Raw genomic sequence first — 17,097 nt, 5'->3', positions numbered from 1 at the left:
ACTTACATCTTCTCAGAAACAAGTGGTTGCAGTAGTGGTGCCACTTCACCTGTGGCTGAATCTCTTCTGTACAAATCCTGCTGCTTCTGTGTGGGTTGTGGAGTTGCTGACAACTGAGAAATATCATGAAACGTAGTTTTTCTGCTGGGATAGTGAAGTAAATGTAGCGAGCGAGGCTCAAGGCAACTGAGCTGTGAGCAGCCCTTACTCCTTGTGTGGGTATGTAATGGCAAGCACTGGCCTCCTTGGGCCATGACAAGCAGGCAGTTGTGATTTCAAAACACCTTAAATCTGTGGTAGGATCAGCCTCTTCCACATTTTTTGGGGCTCTTCTCCAGTAGAATTATCCAGCACAAGCTATCCAGTTCTGCACCAGTGGAAAGGAGCCTAGAGTTCATAGACATAATAGTTGATAGAAAGAACACTGGTATTTCAAGGCTCAAAAACAAGATAGGAACTCTGAATCTCACAGATTCAGATTTTATGTTAAATTTTAGAGGAAAAATAGGTTTTTGCATCTCTCATTCACTGCTTTTTGAAAGGTTGGATGTAAGAGATGTGTAAAAGAGGCATTATGCCTCTCAGAGGCTTGCTATTATTTAACAGTTCTCAGCTTTTTATCTGCTTCTAAGATTGCAGAGCTTCTCGGTACCTAATAACTTGATAATTTTTTCCATAAATATAAACAAATGGTCCATGCCAACATACAAATAGACCTTTTTTTGTAGCTTCTTTAATTATAAGAAATACCACAGTATGAAAGATTCTTTCCTTTAGCATAATGGGACAGAAAAAACAGACAAAATCTTACAGAGTAAATAACTAGGGTTTAAGATGGGAAAACTACATTATTTTCAACCACCATGATAACAGATTTTAAAACTATTAAATTTTTCCAGGAATTGAATTATTTATTTAAGAAGCAAACATCATTATGCCTTTTTTTTTTGGCATTTACAATTTTTTTTTTCTCAAAAACTCATATTTGAAAAGGTTTTTCATGGGTATGCATATCTTATAACTTTCTTCTTAGTAGTAAGGTGGTATTCATAACAACTGAAAGGTATAAGAAGTATCTAAATATTGTGGCTCCTTGTGAAAGTATTTGAAGCCAAGAATGTTGTCACTGTGTTCCTGGTAGGGTGCTGCTTTAGTCAGCTGTAACATATGAACTGCAACATATGAAGAATTTAGGAAAGCAATGGCCATCTTTTTTTTTTCCTAAATAGATTTTGTGTTTCTAATAAGAGGCAGCTTCTACTATTATATGAAGTTTTGGTACAACAAATGTGATGTTTGCTAAAATGTCGCTTCAGACTTTGTCTCATAAAGACACTGTACTAAGAAATTGTTCTTCTGTTTCAGTTATATTAGTAGGGATTTTGATATAATCTGCTAAAACTTTACATGTTCAGGAGACTCACCACAGGATTAAGTATATTGTAGATGATATTTCCCGGTCTGTGATTTTTTTCCTTGTTTTTTGTTTTTTTGATAAAGCTTATTTCAGTAGAAATTGATCCCAGTTAACTCACAACAAGTCCCCATGTGAGATGCAAAACTGAATCTAGGCAAGCTAAGGCATGATGGAAAGTGATGCTACTCATCCTGCCTTGAAACCATGTGAGCAGGGCAGTGGCCAGCACCTGCCTCTGGAGCTTGTTCACCTCTGAGCCGGTTTGCCTCTCTGTTTGCCTGCTCTAGGTGTTGAAAAGGAGCTGCACAGACAGCAGTGCCATCTCCAATTGCCAGCAGTGGAGCAGCACTGAATCAAGCTAATGTGTCAGGCCTGATTACAAGATTCTTTAGAAACGAAATTTAAACAGCATGCTGCTTTTATTAAGTTGTAGTCCACTAATATATGGCTAGCTGATGAAAATGAGCTGGTTGAGTACTTCTATAAGATCCTACAACAAGACAATACCTTCCACTAAACCTTCCACTCAGAATTGCTGCTGGTTTATGCAAAATGAAGTAAATGTTAATTTTATTCTGGAATTAACTGCCAAGCCTTACAGGAATAGTAAGGTTAACTTCAACCTTCTAACCATTCCACTGTGTCAGTCATGTTACCCAGATGTGTAAGCCCAGGAGTATTTTTTATGTATGTAAAGATGTGTGGTTTTTGATTGAATTTGTTTACATGATTTAGAGGACCTGTAAAAGCAGGCGTTAATGTATTTAAACCAGTCTATCTGATTTGTGTTCAAGGTTGACTGTACATCCTTAATGCAGTAGTTTTATCCAGGGTTACAGACAACCTCACACTGCCAGCTGAGGTACTAATATTTTCATAAACATGATTTTTGTTATCCAGAATCAGCTGTTGTAACAAAGACGTCATTTTCTAATGACCAAGAGTAAAATAAATAGCAAAAAAGATGCTTTTGTTACTATTAAATCAAATTCTAAGAAGAGGACTCTATACTGGGTAGGTAGAATTTTGTAATAAAATACGGTTCTCTTGTTCTGTACCGATATCTGTCAATAGATTCAGAACCCCTGCATCAGTTGGTACTTAGAAAGTTATTTCAGTTGCAGGGACTAGATATGAAGATATTTTTTCCTATTCTCTCCCAGTGTAGTGGTTTATACTGAGCATTGTAAAACATAAATGGAAGGATTATTTTATGTAGAAACAGTGACTTTTCATAATATATTGCCCCCCCCTCCCTTTTGGTGCTTAAAGGGTTAAAGGGGTCATCAAAATGAAGAATAGTTTTTAACAACTGAGGATGTGATTCACATGTGCTTGCTGACACAAGGAAGCAGTTGTTTTCAGAGCTGATCAGAACAAAGGAAGGGTAAACATCCTAGGTGTCATTTAGTTTATGCTATTTAGCAGTATTTCTACAAACTTCATCCCTGGTACATGGAAAAAGTAGCCCAACTCTAATGAGCAGAAGGTACAGTATAGCTTAGAGTAAGAAAAAAAGAAATAGCAGGACAGTGCTCTTTCACAAATAGAGTAAAAAAGAGTCTATGGAACAGAAACAAATAAAAAGCAGGCTGCTGGATAGACACTGTGGACCTGAGCATCTTCAAGTATGTTTTAATGAAAAATTGCCAAGACAGACTAGAAAACAGGCTTTTTTTACACATGTAATAATGTTTTGAGTAGTTGATGTGTTTGCTAAACTATATTGGCACCCGTGGTAAGTAATGACAAATACAAGGAACATTTGAATTTGTATTTTTAATGATTTGAAAACTTAAAAAAAAAATAAAATTGCTCTTTGCTTCTGCAAATGGTTATGCAGGTGTGCTACTGCTGACTTTACATGTGGTTGATGTGTTTGTATGTCAACATGAGTGTGATTCTTGGCTACTGTTGGTAAGCTTTGTGGCCACAATAGTGGCACTGGTGAATTTGTTACCTCCTGTACAGTGGGGACACCCTGATACCTTAAAAATTATGCATGGGTAGTATGAGAGTCTCTGAGACTTTGGTTTTGGCTATGCTTTCTCCATGCACAAAGGGACTTCCTGTACAACTACACATGAAACAATGTTTTCAGTGTGGTAGCTGAAATGAATGAATAAAATAATTATATTTGAAGGTTAATTATGAGCATGTTTGTAAGGATGTTTCTTTGCTGAGATCTTGTTTTGAATTAAACTGCTCACTTCTTTGAGATTCAATAGCAGCACCTCAGAACAAGGGGGACCAACAGATACCTGAGACCTTGCAAAATGCAGTGTTTATTTTGCTTTCTGAACCTGTAGTTATCGGTGTTTCCTCCCTCTTAGCTTTAGCTCCTGTTCAGCTTCTGCTGCCACAGAGAACTGGCGCTTAGAAGTACTTCTTCAGCCTAATCCAGATGCATTTTTAGCATGAGATGTAAGGCATGTCGAAGCAGACCTTGTGTTTGGTGTTGCAGGGAGAATGCTCCGATTCCTCTGCATTTCTGCCCTCTGCTGCTTGCTGATCTCCTGGGCAGAGGGTGCCGGCTCCTGCTGCTGCTGCTGCTGCTGCTGTGAATGTTCGCCCTGCTGCTCCAGGCACCGCCGCAGGAAGCACCTGGGCCTGTCCTAAACAAGCAGGTCCGGGGGGAAATGTGCAAACCTGACCTATGCCGTGGCCAAGGCAACAAGCTGAGATGAGGGAGTCATTCTGTAGTAAATGTAGGTTGTGGTCTCTCAACAAGAAGCCAGAAAGTATCCTTGATGCTTTTACAAAACTATTCTATGTGTACATGTCAGAGTCTTTCTGTTATACACTGCTTGCAGGAAAACAGCTTAAAAAAAAAAAACAAAAACAAACAAAAAAAAGAAATTAAATCTGTAAGAATGCCTTTAATTATTTTTTTGCTTGCAATGGAAGTTTTCAGGTGGAGAACTTACAAGCTTGTTTAGTCCTAGAGGTGTTAAGGTGATAAATTTTTTTACAAATCACTGAATATCTGTTTGGCTACATAAACTTTAAAGCCCAACACCCAGATTTCTCAGTAAAATTACTGTATTTTTCTTGTACTCTGAAGCATGGCCAAAGTTTTACATGTCTGAATATTGGACCCAGGTAAGATTGCATTTTGAAATTTGCTAGTTTTGCTCCCCCACCCCCTCCTGGCCTTTTTTCTTATTATCAGGAAAAACTGATGTGCATTTTCTTGTTGGGATTTTCTGCAGCTCTTTTTAGTTGCTGCTGAAAAGGTTTCAGGATGAAGAAGTTTTTGATATGTAGTCAGAGCTTGGAATTTCTAGCACAGCTTTCTGTACATACATGTATTTTAAAAATGCAGCAGCTAAGTTTTAAATACAAGATGATAAAGTGCTCTAAAAACTTGTGCAAAAACAAATATTGGCATTTGGAAGCAAAAACAATTTTTTTTGTGGTCAGGAGTATACATCTGTAATTTGATCTTTTCTCCCAGGCCTGTGAAAAATAGATAGGTTATAGGAATGATAATACAAAATAAAACTGTGCTGTTGGGATAAAATAAATCTGCAGGAAGAAAAATAGTTTGATAACTATGTTGTGTTGTTTTGTCTTTTCAGCTAGATACTATTCCTGTGCTCACGTGTCTTTTAGATTGTATAGATGTGGTGTAAATAAAAGCATGCTGATGTATGTAGGCAGTTTTGGATTGTTCTTGAAATGGCTATCAGAGCTTGAAAAATGTCCCAGTTGTAGAAAACTAAAGCTGCCTTACTGATCAGAGGCAGAATGAAAGGACAGATGTTGAATGTTAAATCTTATTACGACGTGTAATTTCAGTAGTGTGGCTAAGTAGGAAACAGTGCCTTAACTACTGTTGAGGGAAGAGTTATATAGGGTTTTTTTTGTTTTTTTTCTTTGTTTCCTTCTACCGTGTCTTGGCTATTGTGAAATAGCATGCTTTATACAAATCTTCATGTTCTCCAGCATCTCTTTTCACCCCCACATTCTGCCCAGCAGTGACGTCTCACCTTTGGGTGTTGCACATAATTGTGTTGAATGGTGAGAGTCACACTGACCTGTACTGTGTCTGCTGATTGTTGCTGATGGATTCATGGGTACAGCACTGGAAGGGATAAGATCCATTTTGACTTGCACTTCTTCTACCAGACTACCAGGGGTCTTTGAGAAGTCTGTTTTCAGACGTGGACAAATCACACTGCTTGCTTCGTAGTCCTTTTTCTCTCAGAAAATTCAAGACTTGGGACTTTAACTGGTATTAGGAACTTATACTACTATTTTATTATGAGGTGACTAATACAGTGGTACACTAGACAATAGCCAAGGCAGATCCTCATTTTAGTAATGAAGAGTATGTGTTGTGCTTACTGGGTAATATTGGGAATTCTCACCATCTGATGCACAGAGAAAATAGTCTAAAAATGAGAAGTGTTTTGTTTTTAAAAGCTAGAATTATGACTTTTACATGTGTAGCAGTAGATTAAGAAGTAATTAACAATACAGGCATATCAATCTTGTGAAGTGAGTATGAAAATTAACTTAAATATTCACTGAAGTTATCAAATATTATATCTCATTTTGAATGGAATTTGCCTTAGATGAAACATAAACTCCTGCCTAACTTTACAGTCCTGCATGGTTGAGCTGCACTTATTACAGTTTCAGGTTTTTTTCTCTGGTTTGGAGATTGAACATAAGATGGCATTGGACAGGAGTGGGCAGGACTGATGTACCAGGGCATCACTCCTATTGTCTGGGACATTTGAACACTTTGTGTGAATTCATGTACCTGGAGCTAGTGAGAGTCTTTGCATTTATTTCATCAGGCTGGGAATGGAGCCCAAGCTGGTTTTATTTGTCATTGTTGTCACTTTCATAAAGAACTGATAGAATCAGCTGTTACACAGGAGCTTCTTTGGAAGACTGGAGAAAGCTTATTTAGATGCAGACTGTGAGCATTTTTAACATTTCTATCCTTGTCAGGGCAAAAGTGGACTTCTGCATGTGTGCCCATATAATTGGATAGGCTGATGTCTTTCTGCATCTGCCGAGATCTTTCTGGTGTTTCGTGTGCTGCTCAGAAATTTTTGAGCTGCTCCAAATATTGTATGTAAATGGGCACAAAAGCAGACAAAGTTTCCCAGGTTGTTTTTTTTAACAAATGAAAATGTGAGCCAAAGATGATCATCATCAAAGATGATGGTGCCATACCTATTTAGCCCTTATTGGTTTTGTGTGATTTTAAGATGTTTTTCAAATTAGGGATGATTTTTAGACATAGAGACATAAGAGTATCTATCTAAGAGGACTGAAATATGGAAAATGCATTGATTCCTGTTAAAATACCTAATAATAATGAAAGAGTAATAGACGATTCTTTTACTTGAATAATGTCTGTGCATTTTGTGTCCATATTGGATATGGATATCCATACTTGCAAGTCCATCAGAGAATATAGCTCAATCTACTGTTGTATTTCAGTTAGTGGAGCCTAATCAGTTTTCACTATGTGATGTTACTTTGATGTTTTTTATCTATTTTTCACTTCAAATTTTGTATGAATGACGAGATTCATTAGTTTAGTGTCCAGAAAAGAAGTGATCGTTTATGGATTATCATTGGTTAAACAGAGGTTTTTAATTTTAAATGAAGTTTTCTTTAAGGCTTTTCTGTGCTATGTAAGTTCATAAGTGAACTAAATTATCAAAGCTGAAGTATATTAATTTGTTATGAATGTACTTTTAATGATTGTTAAGTATGAAAAATTAACTGATTATAAACCATGCATAAAAGTAGTGTTAGCAAAAGGGGATTACTGTATGGTGTTACAGTACGTAGTGGAAATTGCTAAATGCAAGCCACATTGGAATATTTTAAAAGAAAATACTGATTTAACTATCAAACTGTTTACTTGGAAATACGGATTTTTTGTCAAACTGAGGTTTCTCAAGAGCAGCGCTAATTCATGTAGAAAAATCAGCATAAAAGCATTTTCTACATTTGAACCCTCTGTTGTGAATAATATAAAAATATTGAAAAACAGCCCCTGGAGGATGACTAAACGGGTGCCTTTCACCTGAAATCTATTTCTACAATGTTAATGAGAAATGTGTATGTTTATACTCAAATATGTGACTTGATATACTTGTGGTGCTTGCTTTGCTGTTAGATTAGTTTCACAAAAAGAACAGCAATTCATGCAAGGTGAGAGGACTCCTACAAAATTTCTACTGTTGTGATAACTGTGTTGGAGACTAACAGATGTAGGGGTTGTAGGAGTTGTAGCTCTCTTAGCTAAAACTTGGCGCAAAAATGGCTGTATTTGGAAGGGCCTGTGGACTCTGAGCTGGGGAAGTTTGAGGCTTGTAGCACAAGAATAGTTGTGGGTTAGTAACTCTGTCTTACAACAACCTGCACTGTGGAGTAGGAAGGAGCAAAATGCTCTTGGGATGGAGTGATGCTGGTCTGCATTTGTGGAAGAGCCTCAAAAGGGGACATGGTGACTTGGGACAGTGAGGACTGTTCACCGTCAGGCCTAGGTGCGTGGCTTGCTCTTATCAGCACTTGGCCAACATCTCCCAGCATGGCCTGGTCTGAGCCCTGGCTGTGTGTGAGCTGATCCATGGCTGATGAACTGAGCACCAGGCAGTGGAGCAGAGCTGGTGTGATCGGATTGCAGCAGCACCCAGCGTGCTCTGTCACCACCGCGCCAGAAGCAGAGACCCTAAAGGCACTCGGTTTCTGTGTGCAGCATGAGAGGCAAATCACTGGTATCTACAGGCAAGGAGTAAGGAAACATACCGCAAGCTGCCTCATGCAAATACTGAGACTTCTTGTAAGAGAGATTTAAATCACAGAGGTAATAAGCGTGCTATTCAGGAAACTACACAGCTGCCTTTAGCCTGGTTATGTTATCATGTCTCCATCTCCCTCACGTGGAGCCATAAACCCAAGTTCACAGTGCGCCTGAATGTGGGACTGGAAACCACTTGGGTTTCGTGATTGCTTGCTTAATTTGACCTAGAGGCATTCAGGTGAAATTCTCACTTACACAGAAAAACAAGCATGAAATTTTGTTTTGTTTCCCTATGTGCATGAGACAAGGTTGTAATGGACGAGACTAGTTGCTTCTCTTGTTGCAGATTAATAGATATTCATTATTTTGTGAATAGGTGTGGAGCATATTTCTAGCATCTAAATAAATAATCAAATGAAAGGTATGAAGGACACATTGAAATAAGTATTATCATTTCTTCCTTGAAAGAACAATGATGCTATCACAGGCACCTTAATATGAAATATAACAGCCATGGTTTAATAAGAACTGGAGTGTGAACCAACAAAATTGCATTAAACAATTTGCAGTTTGCTTTCAAAATGTTCATATCTACAGTGATTTGTGGGCATTTGCTAAGGCATGTTTATCAAAGCTGTATTGAGCTTGTTGCAGTGTTAGTAATCACTTCATATTCTAAAAATCTCGGGTTTTGTCTGTGGAAATTTTTTTTTTCACAGCTGTACAAAGATGGATGAAAAACTCGTTTCTTTTAGCATGAAATTACAACCGTTCAGCAGTATTTCGGATGAACTGTTGAAGCTTGACTTTGGCGAGGTCTGTAGTAGGAACACATCATTAAAATAAGAATGCCATGTTACAGAAGATTAATCCAGCAATACCTGTAAAAAACTGAGGCTTGTTCCTACATAGCAAACCAGCTACGTAAGAACACATGTATGAAAGAGAAATCCCTGTAAAGCTTAGTTTGTACTGATATAGCTGTATCAGTCTTAGGATAAGTGTGCAGCTCTCTGAATTAAGTCTTACACCTCTTTGCACTTCTCCTAGATACAGCTATCTGCAAAAATGTGTAATGTGGGTATAAACTTCTTTTACAGCTATGCTATGGTAAATACTTACAAGGTGCTTATTTACTTGCATGGCGCATCTACATAAAAAAATAGAAATAAGATTTTCCTACAATTCTGCATTTTTAGGGTCATTGATATGTCAGTTGCCAATATCCTGTCAGAGCAATAGCCACCCACCTGAAGTGTTTGAAACTGCTTTCTGTCTCCTCAAACCTGCTGTCATAACCGCGGCTGTTGTCGCACCCTGGTTGAACTTTCTCTGATCTAAATTAGCTTTTAATGTAACTTGTCTGTAATTTAAATAATTTTGATAGGATCGTATTCAGGGGAAAACAAATACATAGCAGAATATTGTAAAGGATTAATATTTGTTGAAATTAAACTCTATATAGTGTGGGGTGTTTTTTAGAGACTATTACATACATATGTACTCTGTCATTATGTGGAAAACTTTCAACAGAATGATTAGTATATATTGTGTCTTAAAGGTTTGACAGTGATCCCCAAAATAAGGGTTGAAATAGGTATTGTTTCTGTTGCCTGTGCAATTGCTCACGTGTGTCTATTGAAAATGCTGCAGCTGTAGAGAATACCTGTAAATACCCTCATCTGATATGGTTGAAAATCAGTGAACCACGTTGTGACATTTATAATCTGCTTTGTGTTCCTACATACTCATAGCGAATGCTTTTATTATCACTAGAGGGCAGTAAATACAAACACTGAATTACATATCTTATCAGAATGTATTAATTTTTTTCTTTTTTCTTTTTTCTTTTTTTTCTTTTTGTTAAATTTAAAATAATAAGGGAGCCTTACTCTTTATTGAACACTTTAGCTCCTGGGTTTTACTACATATTTCCTCTAAAATAGTCCAAAGAAACATCATCATCTCAGTTTGTTTAGCAATATAAAATTCTTGTATTTTATGCATAAGAATTATATATTCCAAATAAAACGTACCTGAAAAATTATACTGCATAGGCTAGTCCATAATTTTTAACAAATGTAATTCTGACAAGCCAAAGGCTTCCAAGAAAACCTTTTTAAAGCAATATAATTGTGCTTCAGTTAGCACACTTAAAACTTCCGTCAAAAGAGCTGGAGATATATTCCACCCATGATCATCAGTTCTCAGCCACCAGTGAAGTTCATCACTTTTTGGTATTAGCATGAGACCCAGCTTTGTCTGTGTCCCTGTAGCTCACTGAATGTGTGGCAGCTGGTTGCCACAGATGAAACAACTTCTCATATTTGTAAAATTACTAATTGTTTGTTTGGGATTTTTTACTTAAATCCTACAGTTTCTCTCCTAACCTGGATTCTTGTGTGGACCCCAGAGAATTTTGGTGAGGCTGGTTGATTCAGCATAGTTTTCTTGTCCCTGGCTGTTCTTCTGCTTCCTCTAGTCCAGCTCTGGGTTTTGGCTGAGTCCATCCACATGCTCTTGGTTGCTGGATGAAATGACCATTCTTTTCTGCTGTGGTCTTCCAGCACTAAGTAGACTCTCCATTTTGTGGGAAGATTTGGTGGTGTACATACCGGCACAACTCAGAGATGGAGCTGGCAAATGCTGTGAAAACAGTGCTGCGTTTGTGATGAGTAGGAGCTGGATTTGACATGGGTGATTATTGCTGTTCTCTGATGTGTGAAGGTCAGTCTAAAAATCATAGCATAGAAATGTTTGGGTTGGAAGGGACCTTAAAGATTATCTAGTTCTAACCACCTGCCATAAGCCTTGTTTTTTCATTTTTTCAAAAGCTCTTCATTTGACTTATGAGATTTGTTCAGGCTATCTGTTGTTGTTTGTAATGCATACAACCTTGAAAACTAAAACTGGTTATATGTTTAGAGGTCTACTTCTTTGGTTTACTTTTTGCTGCTCACTAGACAAGATGCACTACATCCAGCACACTTGTATTCAGAATTGATGCTCAGACATTTCTCAAAATGTGCTTAGTGCAATTTCATAGTCAATCCAAGGGATTGCATTTGATAGCACTGTTCTTCTCTCAAAGCTAAGTACATTTTTGTATTACCTATCACTTATCTGTAGTAGGAAAGACCAAGGTGGTAAGTCTGCCATGTGACAGTTCATAAAAGTACTGCAACTTTTAGAAGTAGTGCAATGACACAATCAGAGAGTAAGGTTGAAAGTGACCTCAGTGGGTCATCTGGTCCCACTTCTTGTTCAAGCGCCATCCTGGAGCATATTGCCTGGGATTGAGTCTAGATGGTGCTTGAATATGTCCAGTGAGGGAGACTACACAGCCTCTCTGGCAATCTGCTCCAGTGCAGTCACTGACATAGTAAGGTTCTTTCTCATGTTCAGGGGAAACTTTCTGTGCATCAGTTTCTGCCCATTGTCTCTTGTACTATTGCTTGGCACTACTGAGAAGAGCCTGGTCCATCCTTTTAACATCCTCTCTTCAGATATTGTATACATTGATGAGGTTCCCTCTCAGTCTTTTCTTCTTGAAGCTGAACATGCCCAGCTCCCTCATCCTTTCATTGGAAAAGAGATGCTCCAGCCCCCAAATCATCTTTGCTTCCATCTTCCAGACTTGTTCCAGGAGTCCCATGTCTCTCTTGTCCTGAGGAGCCCAGAACTGGACACAGCACTCCAGGTGAGGGGCTGAGTCGAGGGGCAGGGTCACCCTCTGTGACCTGCTGTCAATGTTCTTCCTAGTACACCCAAGGTAACACTGACCTTCCCTATGTCATCTTGTAGTGTGTGTTGGTTTCAGCCCAGTTGGTTTGAAGCAGTTTCAGCTGCCTTCTGTTGCTTCTTGTTGTTTCTTTGGTACTAGAGACTCCGGTCTGGTGTGCTGTGTTTTCTTAGTTTCCTGATTCTCCACAGTAGCTGTGGGCTTATAAGTTAAATAGACTGAGGTTTGTTCTTTGATTATAGAGAATTTTCTCTGCTACATTAATAATATTTCCTAGGTTTTTTTCCTACACAATGTACATAATGGAAATTAGGAAAAGATACACTAAAGCTGTGTGCACTGTTCCATTATGTGTGTTGCCAGAATAAAAGGCTTAGAGCCTCTCTTTTTATTTAGAGTCACAGAAGACGCAGATTTTTTGGGGATGACAGTATCACTATGAAATGCCCTTTTGTGACTTCACATACTCTTCAGGGTTCCTGCTTTCTTCAGTGTAGTTTACCTAGTTCGTGAGCTGTGCTCTTTATTGATGGAATCCTTGCAGACATTAAATTCCCTGAACTCTTTGTAGTTTTCCCATTAAATTCGCTGAACTCTTTGTAGTTTTCCCCTTAAATTCCCTGAGGTGTAGTTTACATGAATGATGTCAACATTCTAAACAAGCGAGGCGACTGGTGGTGACTTTCATATCCTCACACTTTATCCTATGAACCACTCCTCCTCCCAATTGTTTCTGTTCTCAGAAAATTTTCACACTGGAAATCTTCACTGTAGTGATGTAATTGCAGATCATCAATGAAGAAATTTAATACCATAAAACAGTTCAAGTAGTGCAAAACCTTATTTAAAACAGTCCCATTAGATGAAGACAGCCTGTTTATGACCATTAAGAATGAGTTTATAATCTTAGCCCACTCAATGTGCCTTCTCTCAACATTGGGAGTGGTGCAGAATATTTTAGTTATTAATCAAATGCTCTATGACAGTACAAGAATATTACATGTTCAAATACATAAATGATACTGAATGGCATTAATTATGCTTTTATGTCTCACTTCCTTATCGAGCAAAAACATGGAATATATGCTTATCAGCTTTTCTGCCATTATACCCAGGACTAAGGTCTCATGAAGTAGTCTGAACATACCTATCCATTCTGCTTGTGAATTTTAATTAGCACAAAGTAACATTTTAAAAGTCCTTAAAAGTATGTTGAAACTGAACATTGCTGCTTCTGGGATCTCTTCAACCTCTTTTTATTACTTCTTTGGAGAAAGTTGTCTAGAATCATGGATTAAATAATACCTAACATTTGCTAAGTGTGTTAAGGGACTTCATTATCTATGAGTCTTTCAAGCTCATTGTCTTGATTCTTTCAAAACACGTAATAGTGCTCGTTAAAAACTTTTTTTTCTGAATTATTTTATTACTCATTTACTATAATTTCAGATTACACCTTTTCCATTTCCATATACTTTGATTGATTGGAACTATTGTAAAAAATGTCATTATGTCCTTCCTCCCCCATGTTTTATATTCATGGATGTATATTTGTATAAAAAGACAAGAACCTCTAAAATTTTATTTTTCTTATCTTGAATTCCTCTACGTGTTTATTTAGTGGAAGCTATTTGCCATGCACTCATCTATGAGTCCATCCATGCCACCATAACTTCCTCTAAAGCTAGTTATTCAAGGATTGTAACCTGGGAATTCAGGAGGTAAATCAACCAAAACCATTATTGTAAATCAGAGCTGATGTGAATTTCCTGACTCTCCACATTTAAGATCATGTTGCCAAAGTCAGGAGGCATTTCTAAATTAGTGAAGTCATACAATTAAAGTCTATTACAGCAATCATTAATATTATAAGGCTGAGACTATGAATATTGAAAACGTAATACAAGTCAGTAATAAGCAGTGTGCATCAGGTGCAATTGCCTATTATCAGTATAGTTAATATGGAGCTAGAGTGAATTGATGTAACGTATATTTACATTGGAGGCAAATGTTTTTTCCTGTTTTTATATCAAAATGACCTAGCTAATAACTTGATAAACACCATTCTTCAATAATTCTACCAACTGTAACCCAGTAATTCTTATAGATGTATCTTTGTCTCATACATTAATAGGAAGAAAAAAAAATTGATTGTTTTTTAATACATGCTTAACAGCTGGTGTAAATTACATACCAGCCATTTTAAATATTTCTTATCTGAATCAAGTTCTTTTGGGAATAGTTCTTTTGAAAGAGTTGTTAATATTTCATGAGGAAGCAGCCTTTAGTAGCAAAGTAAGAAAAAAAATATTAAAAACTTGACTTTCTCATGTCTTCTCATACAACCTATTGCAACCAAAATTTCATACCACATGCTTCATTCCTAAAGTAGCAGAAAGTTATTTTACCATTTTCTAAGTCATGCTTGAAATTGCCTCCTGAAGAAAGGTGTCATTTTTCCAGCTCTGTGCTGATGCTAGGTAGGTGGCAGCAGTGCTGTCTTGTGGATGATAAGAAGACAATGAAACACAGATATAGAGAAGCTTTATATTCAGCATTATGAAGTTGAGCTGGAAGAATCAAGATAAATATTTTCTACAAGTTCCTTTTGACTTCTTTAATGTCTTGCTAAGTGTCTAGTAACACCAGGTCTGTTTTCAAAACTTAATTGTTTTATATACATCTAGCTTCATAGATTCAGACCAAGTATAACTGTGAATATTAAAATGTGTCAGAAATGTTTTATATTGTCTACTTTAAGGAAAACAGCATTCCACATGAAAATACTTTAAGTACTGATGATCTGTTGATTGTATCCAGTTGTCATACTGCTCTAAGTTTCTCTGCTCTAAGGAAGAGATTTGTTGATATCATATTTTGCCCTATTGATCTTTATAGGTTCAATCCTTTTTGAAGCACTTAGTGTTGCTGACTACTTCAGCCAAAACCTCTCTTATCACCATTCTCAGTCATCATCTTCCAGTGAATCAGCAGTGTGGGATTAGGCTGAACGCTGTACCTCATTCAGCTTGTCCTTAGGCATTTGCCCATTGTCACTCTCCCTTTCTTTTGACACAACAAAGACTTAGAAATATGCTGCAGTAGTGCCTTGCACAGAGTGGAGCAAGATAATCAGAGTACCATAGAATGGCTTGGGTTGGAAGGGACTTTAAAGATGATCTAGTTCCAACCCCCCTGCCGTGGGCATAATGTATTCCTCCTTTCAAGTTTTGGTCTCTGAGTGGCAGATGGTGGGATCTTTTATTTAATGCTTGAGTCAGCTCACTGACACCTTCCACTTTCAATCAATCCCTTCTTTTTTTCAATGATGTATAGCTGTAATTGATTATAATAATCTGCTGAGGCAGAAAGAGCAAAAGTTGAATAAATACAGCGAGAATTTGAGGACTCTTATTATCTCACTTCTTACATCTCCATGGAAGCTTAACATTTACTGAAAATTGTAAGACACGTGACTTGCTTTAGCTTAAACAGTGTTTATCTCTTTAAATAAAAGAGCATTAGCAGCCTGGCCCAATAGTCCGAGGTAGATCAGTTTTTAATGTAGATGGCATAAAAGCTGACAAATTTTCATTGTTAAAGTACATCATAAAGTACTAAAGAGCTGAGATAGATCTATTTATGTTGGGTTTCTTCCCCATAAAAACACTTCAAAATCTATTTTTCTTCCATATGAAAAAATAAACCCACTAGGCAGTCCAGACAGGTACATGCCCAAAACTAATTTTGGCTGCTTGGATGGTGTGTCCATGGAAAACTGGTAAATGCTGCTGAAGTGATGAGACTTAAGCCCAATTATTTTTGAATGGCATGTGAACGCTGCAGGCAGGGATGCCATTAGGAAAGGGCATTTGCTGTCAGGGAAAAAAAAAAAAAGAGGAAAAAAAGAAATATCCCATGCCCAGGAGAGTCCCCAGAATCAGCCAATAGGAAATTACCATACATCATGACACCAGCCCTGCGGATTTATATCTTTTAGGGTGACACACTATTGGCTGCTACTATGGCTCTATGGGAGGGATCGCTGCCACTGTCTGTGGCTTCCTCTTCAGGTCCTTATTTGGTAGCTGTTGATAGAGCAAGTCTTTGAGCAGCTGAGCATCTTGACATACATTATTCATTAAATCCTGGTGTTCAGGAAATATGCATATCCCTAGCTCTTCAGAAATTTCTTCAGCTCGTACAATATGTGTCTTCAATGTTGCTTCTGAATGCTTGGAGTTTCACAAATGGCATTTATACAATCGGAAGACCACACGGTTGGATTTCATTTCAGTATGCCTCCTGAGCACACAGCCTCCTGAGAACCTGAAGACCAGCAAAAAGAATTAGGAGAGGGGAGACGGAATCTTTATTCTTGGAAGTCTTTTGCAGTGTCAGATAGCAAAGAACTGATAGCTTAGATTGGTACTACAGAAAAAATCAAAAATGCCTGAGGCAAACTATTTACTCTCAGTTTCTTGGGGCTACATAAAGGTAGGATTTCGTTTTACCTTTTAAGAACTTTGATTTATGATGCATGATTGCATGATGAGTGGATAGCGTGAGAATTTGTGGGTGATATGATTATGAATAATTTGAAGTGAAAAATCAAACAAGCCTTTGTTCAGCAAGAAGAATGAACTGCACAGTATAGTCTTAGAAACTGTGCTGGGACTTTTAAAATAATATTACTTCAGTGAATGATTATACCAAGCCTAAAGCCAAAGAAATTCAGAACAGTTTTATGTTCTTTCAGAAAAAGGTAGCTACAAAACTGTATTTATAGCCTCTAAAAGGTTTTTAAAAACTCCAAATGTCTCAAACAGAGATACTATACAATAGAAGAGTGCATGAGTAAAGAAGCTGAGGATAATGGGTGGATGCATGACTCAGAGTGATTTTAATAGCTGAAGAAAGGTGAAATGATGAACACTGTGCTTCAACAGGATTTTTGGTAGCCTCTGTGAGCATATTGATTAAAACATTGGAAATTGCCATCTTTTAATTCTGATCTATGGAGCAGTTACATGTTGTTACATGGGGCAGTGTGAACTAGCTTAAAATAGCAATACTGCTAGAAAATGGAATTAAATAAGCTTTATCTTTTTTATGGAAAAGTTTTGCATCAAGGAGTTAAATCAGTATGCCTGTCAACAC

The 17,097-nt window shown here is 37.4% G+C and overlaps 1 protein-coding gene across 13 annotated transcripts in view; it reads left to right on the top strand.

Moving 5' to 3' along the window:
- Positions 1 to 17,097, top strand: part of PDE4D (phosphodiesterase 4D) — a 509,895-nt gene that overhangs the window by 473,699 nt on the left and 19,099 nt on the right. For 2 of the 13 annotated variants that reach the window (XM_064405636.1, XM_064405632.1), the window contains exon 2: positions 11,831 to 11,895. The exons of 10 other annotated variants lie outside the window; for them this stretch is intronic. Coding sequence is in view for 2 of the 3 variants with exons in the window: in XM_064405632.1 (XP_064261702.1) it covers positions 11,831 to 11,895 (65 nt within the window). In the remaining variant the exon portion in view is untranslated. Of the gene's footprint in view, positions 1 to 11,830; positions 11,896 to 16,016; positions 16,435 to 17,097 lie in introns of those variants that run through there. One more of the 13 variants, XM_064405633.1, reaches the window with a different exon arrangement.

Source organism: Passer domesticus, chromosome Z (genome assembly GCF_036417665.1).
Source record: "Passer domesticus isolate bPasDom1 chromosome Z, bPasDom1.hap1, whole genome shotgun sequence".
NCBI classification, from domain to species: domain Eukaryota; kingdom Metazoa; phylum Chordata; class Aves; order Passeriformes; family Passeridae; genus Passer; species Passer domesticus.
Note: the sequence above shows the minus strand (reverse complement) of the source record. Positions and strands in the feature narration are given on the sequence as shown.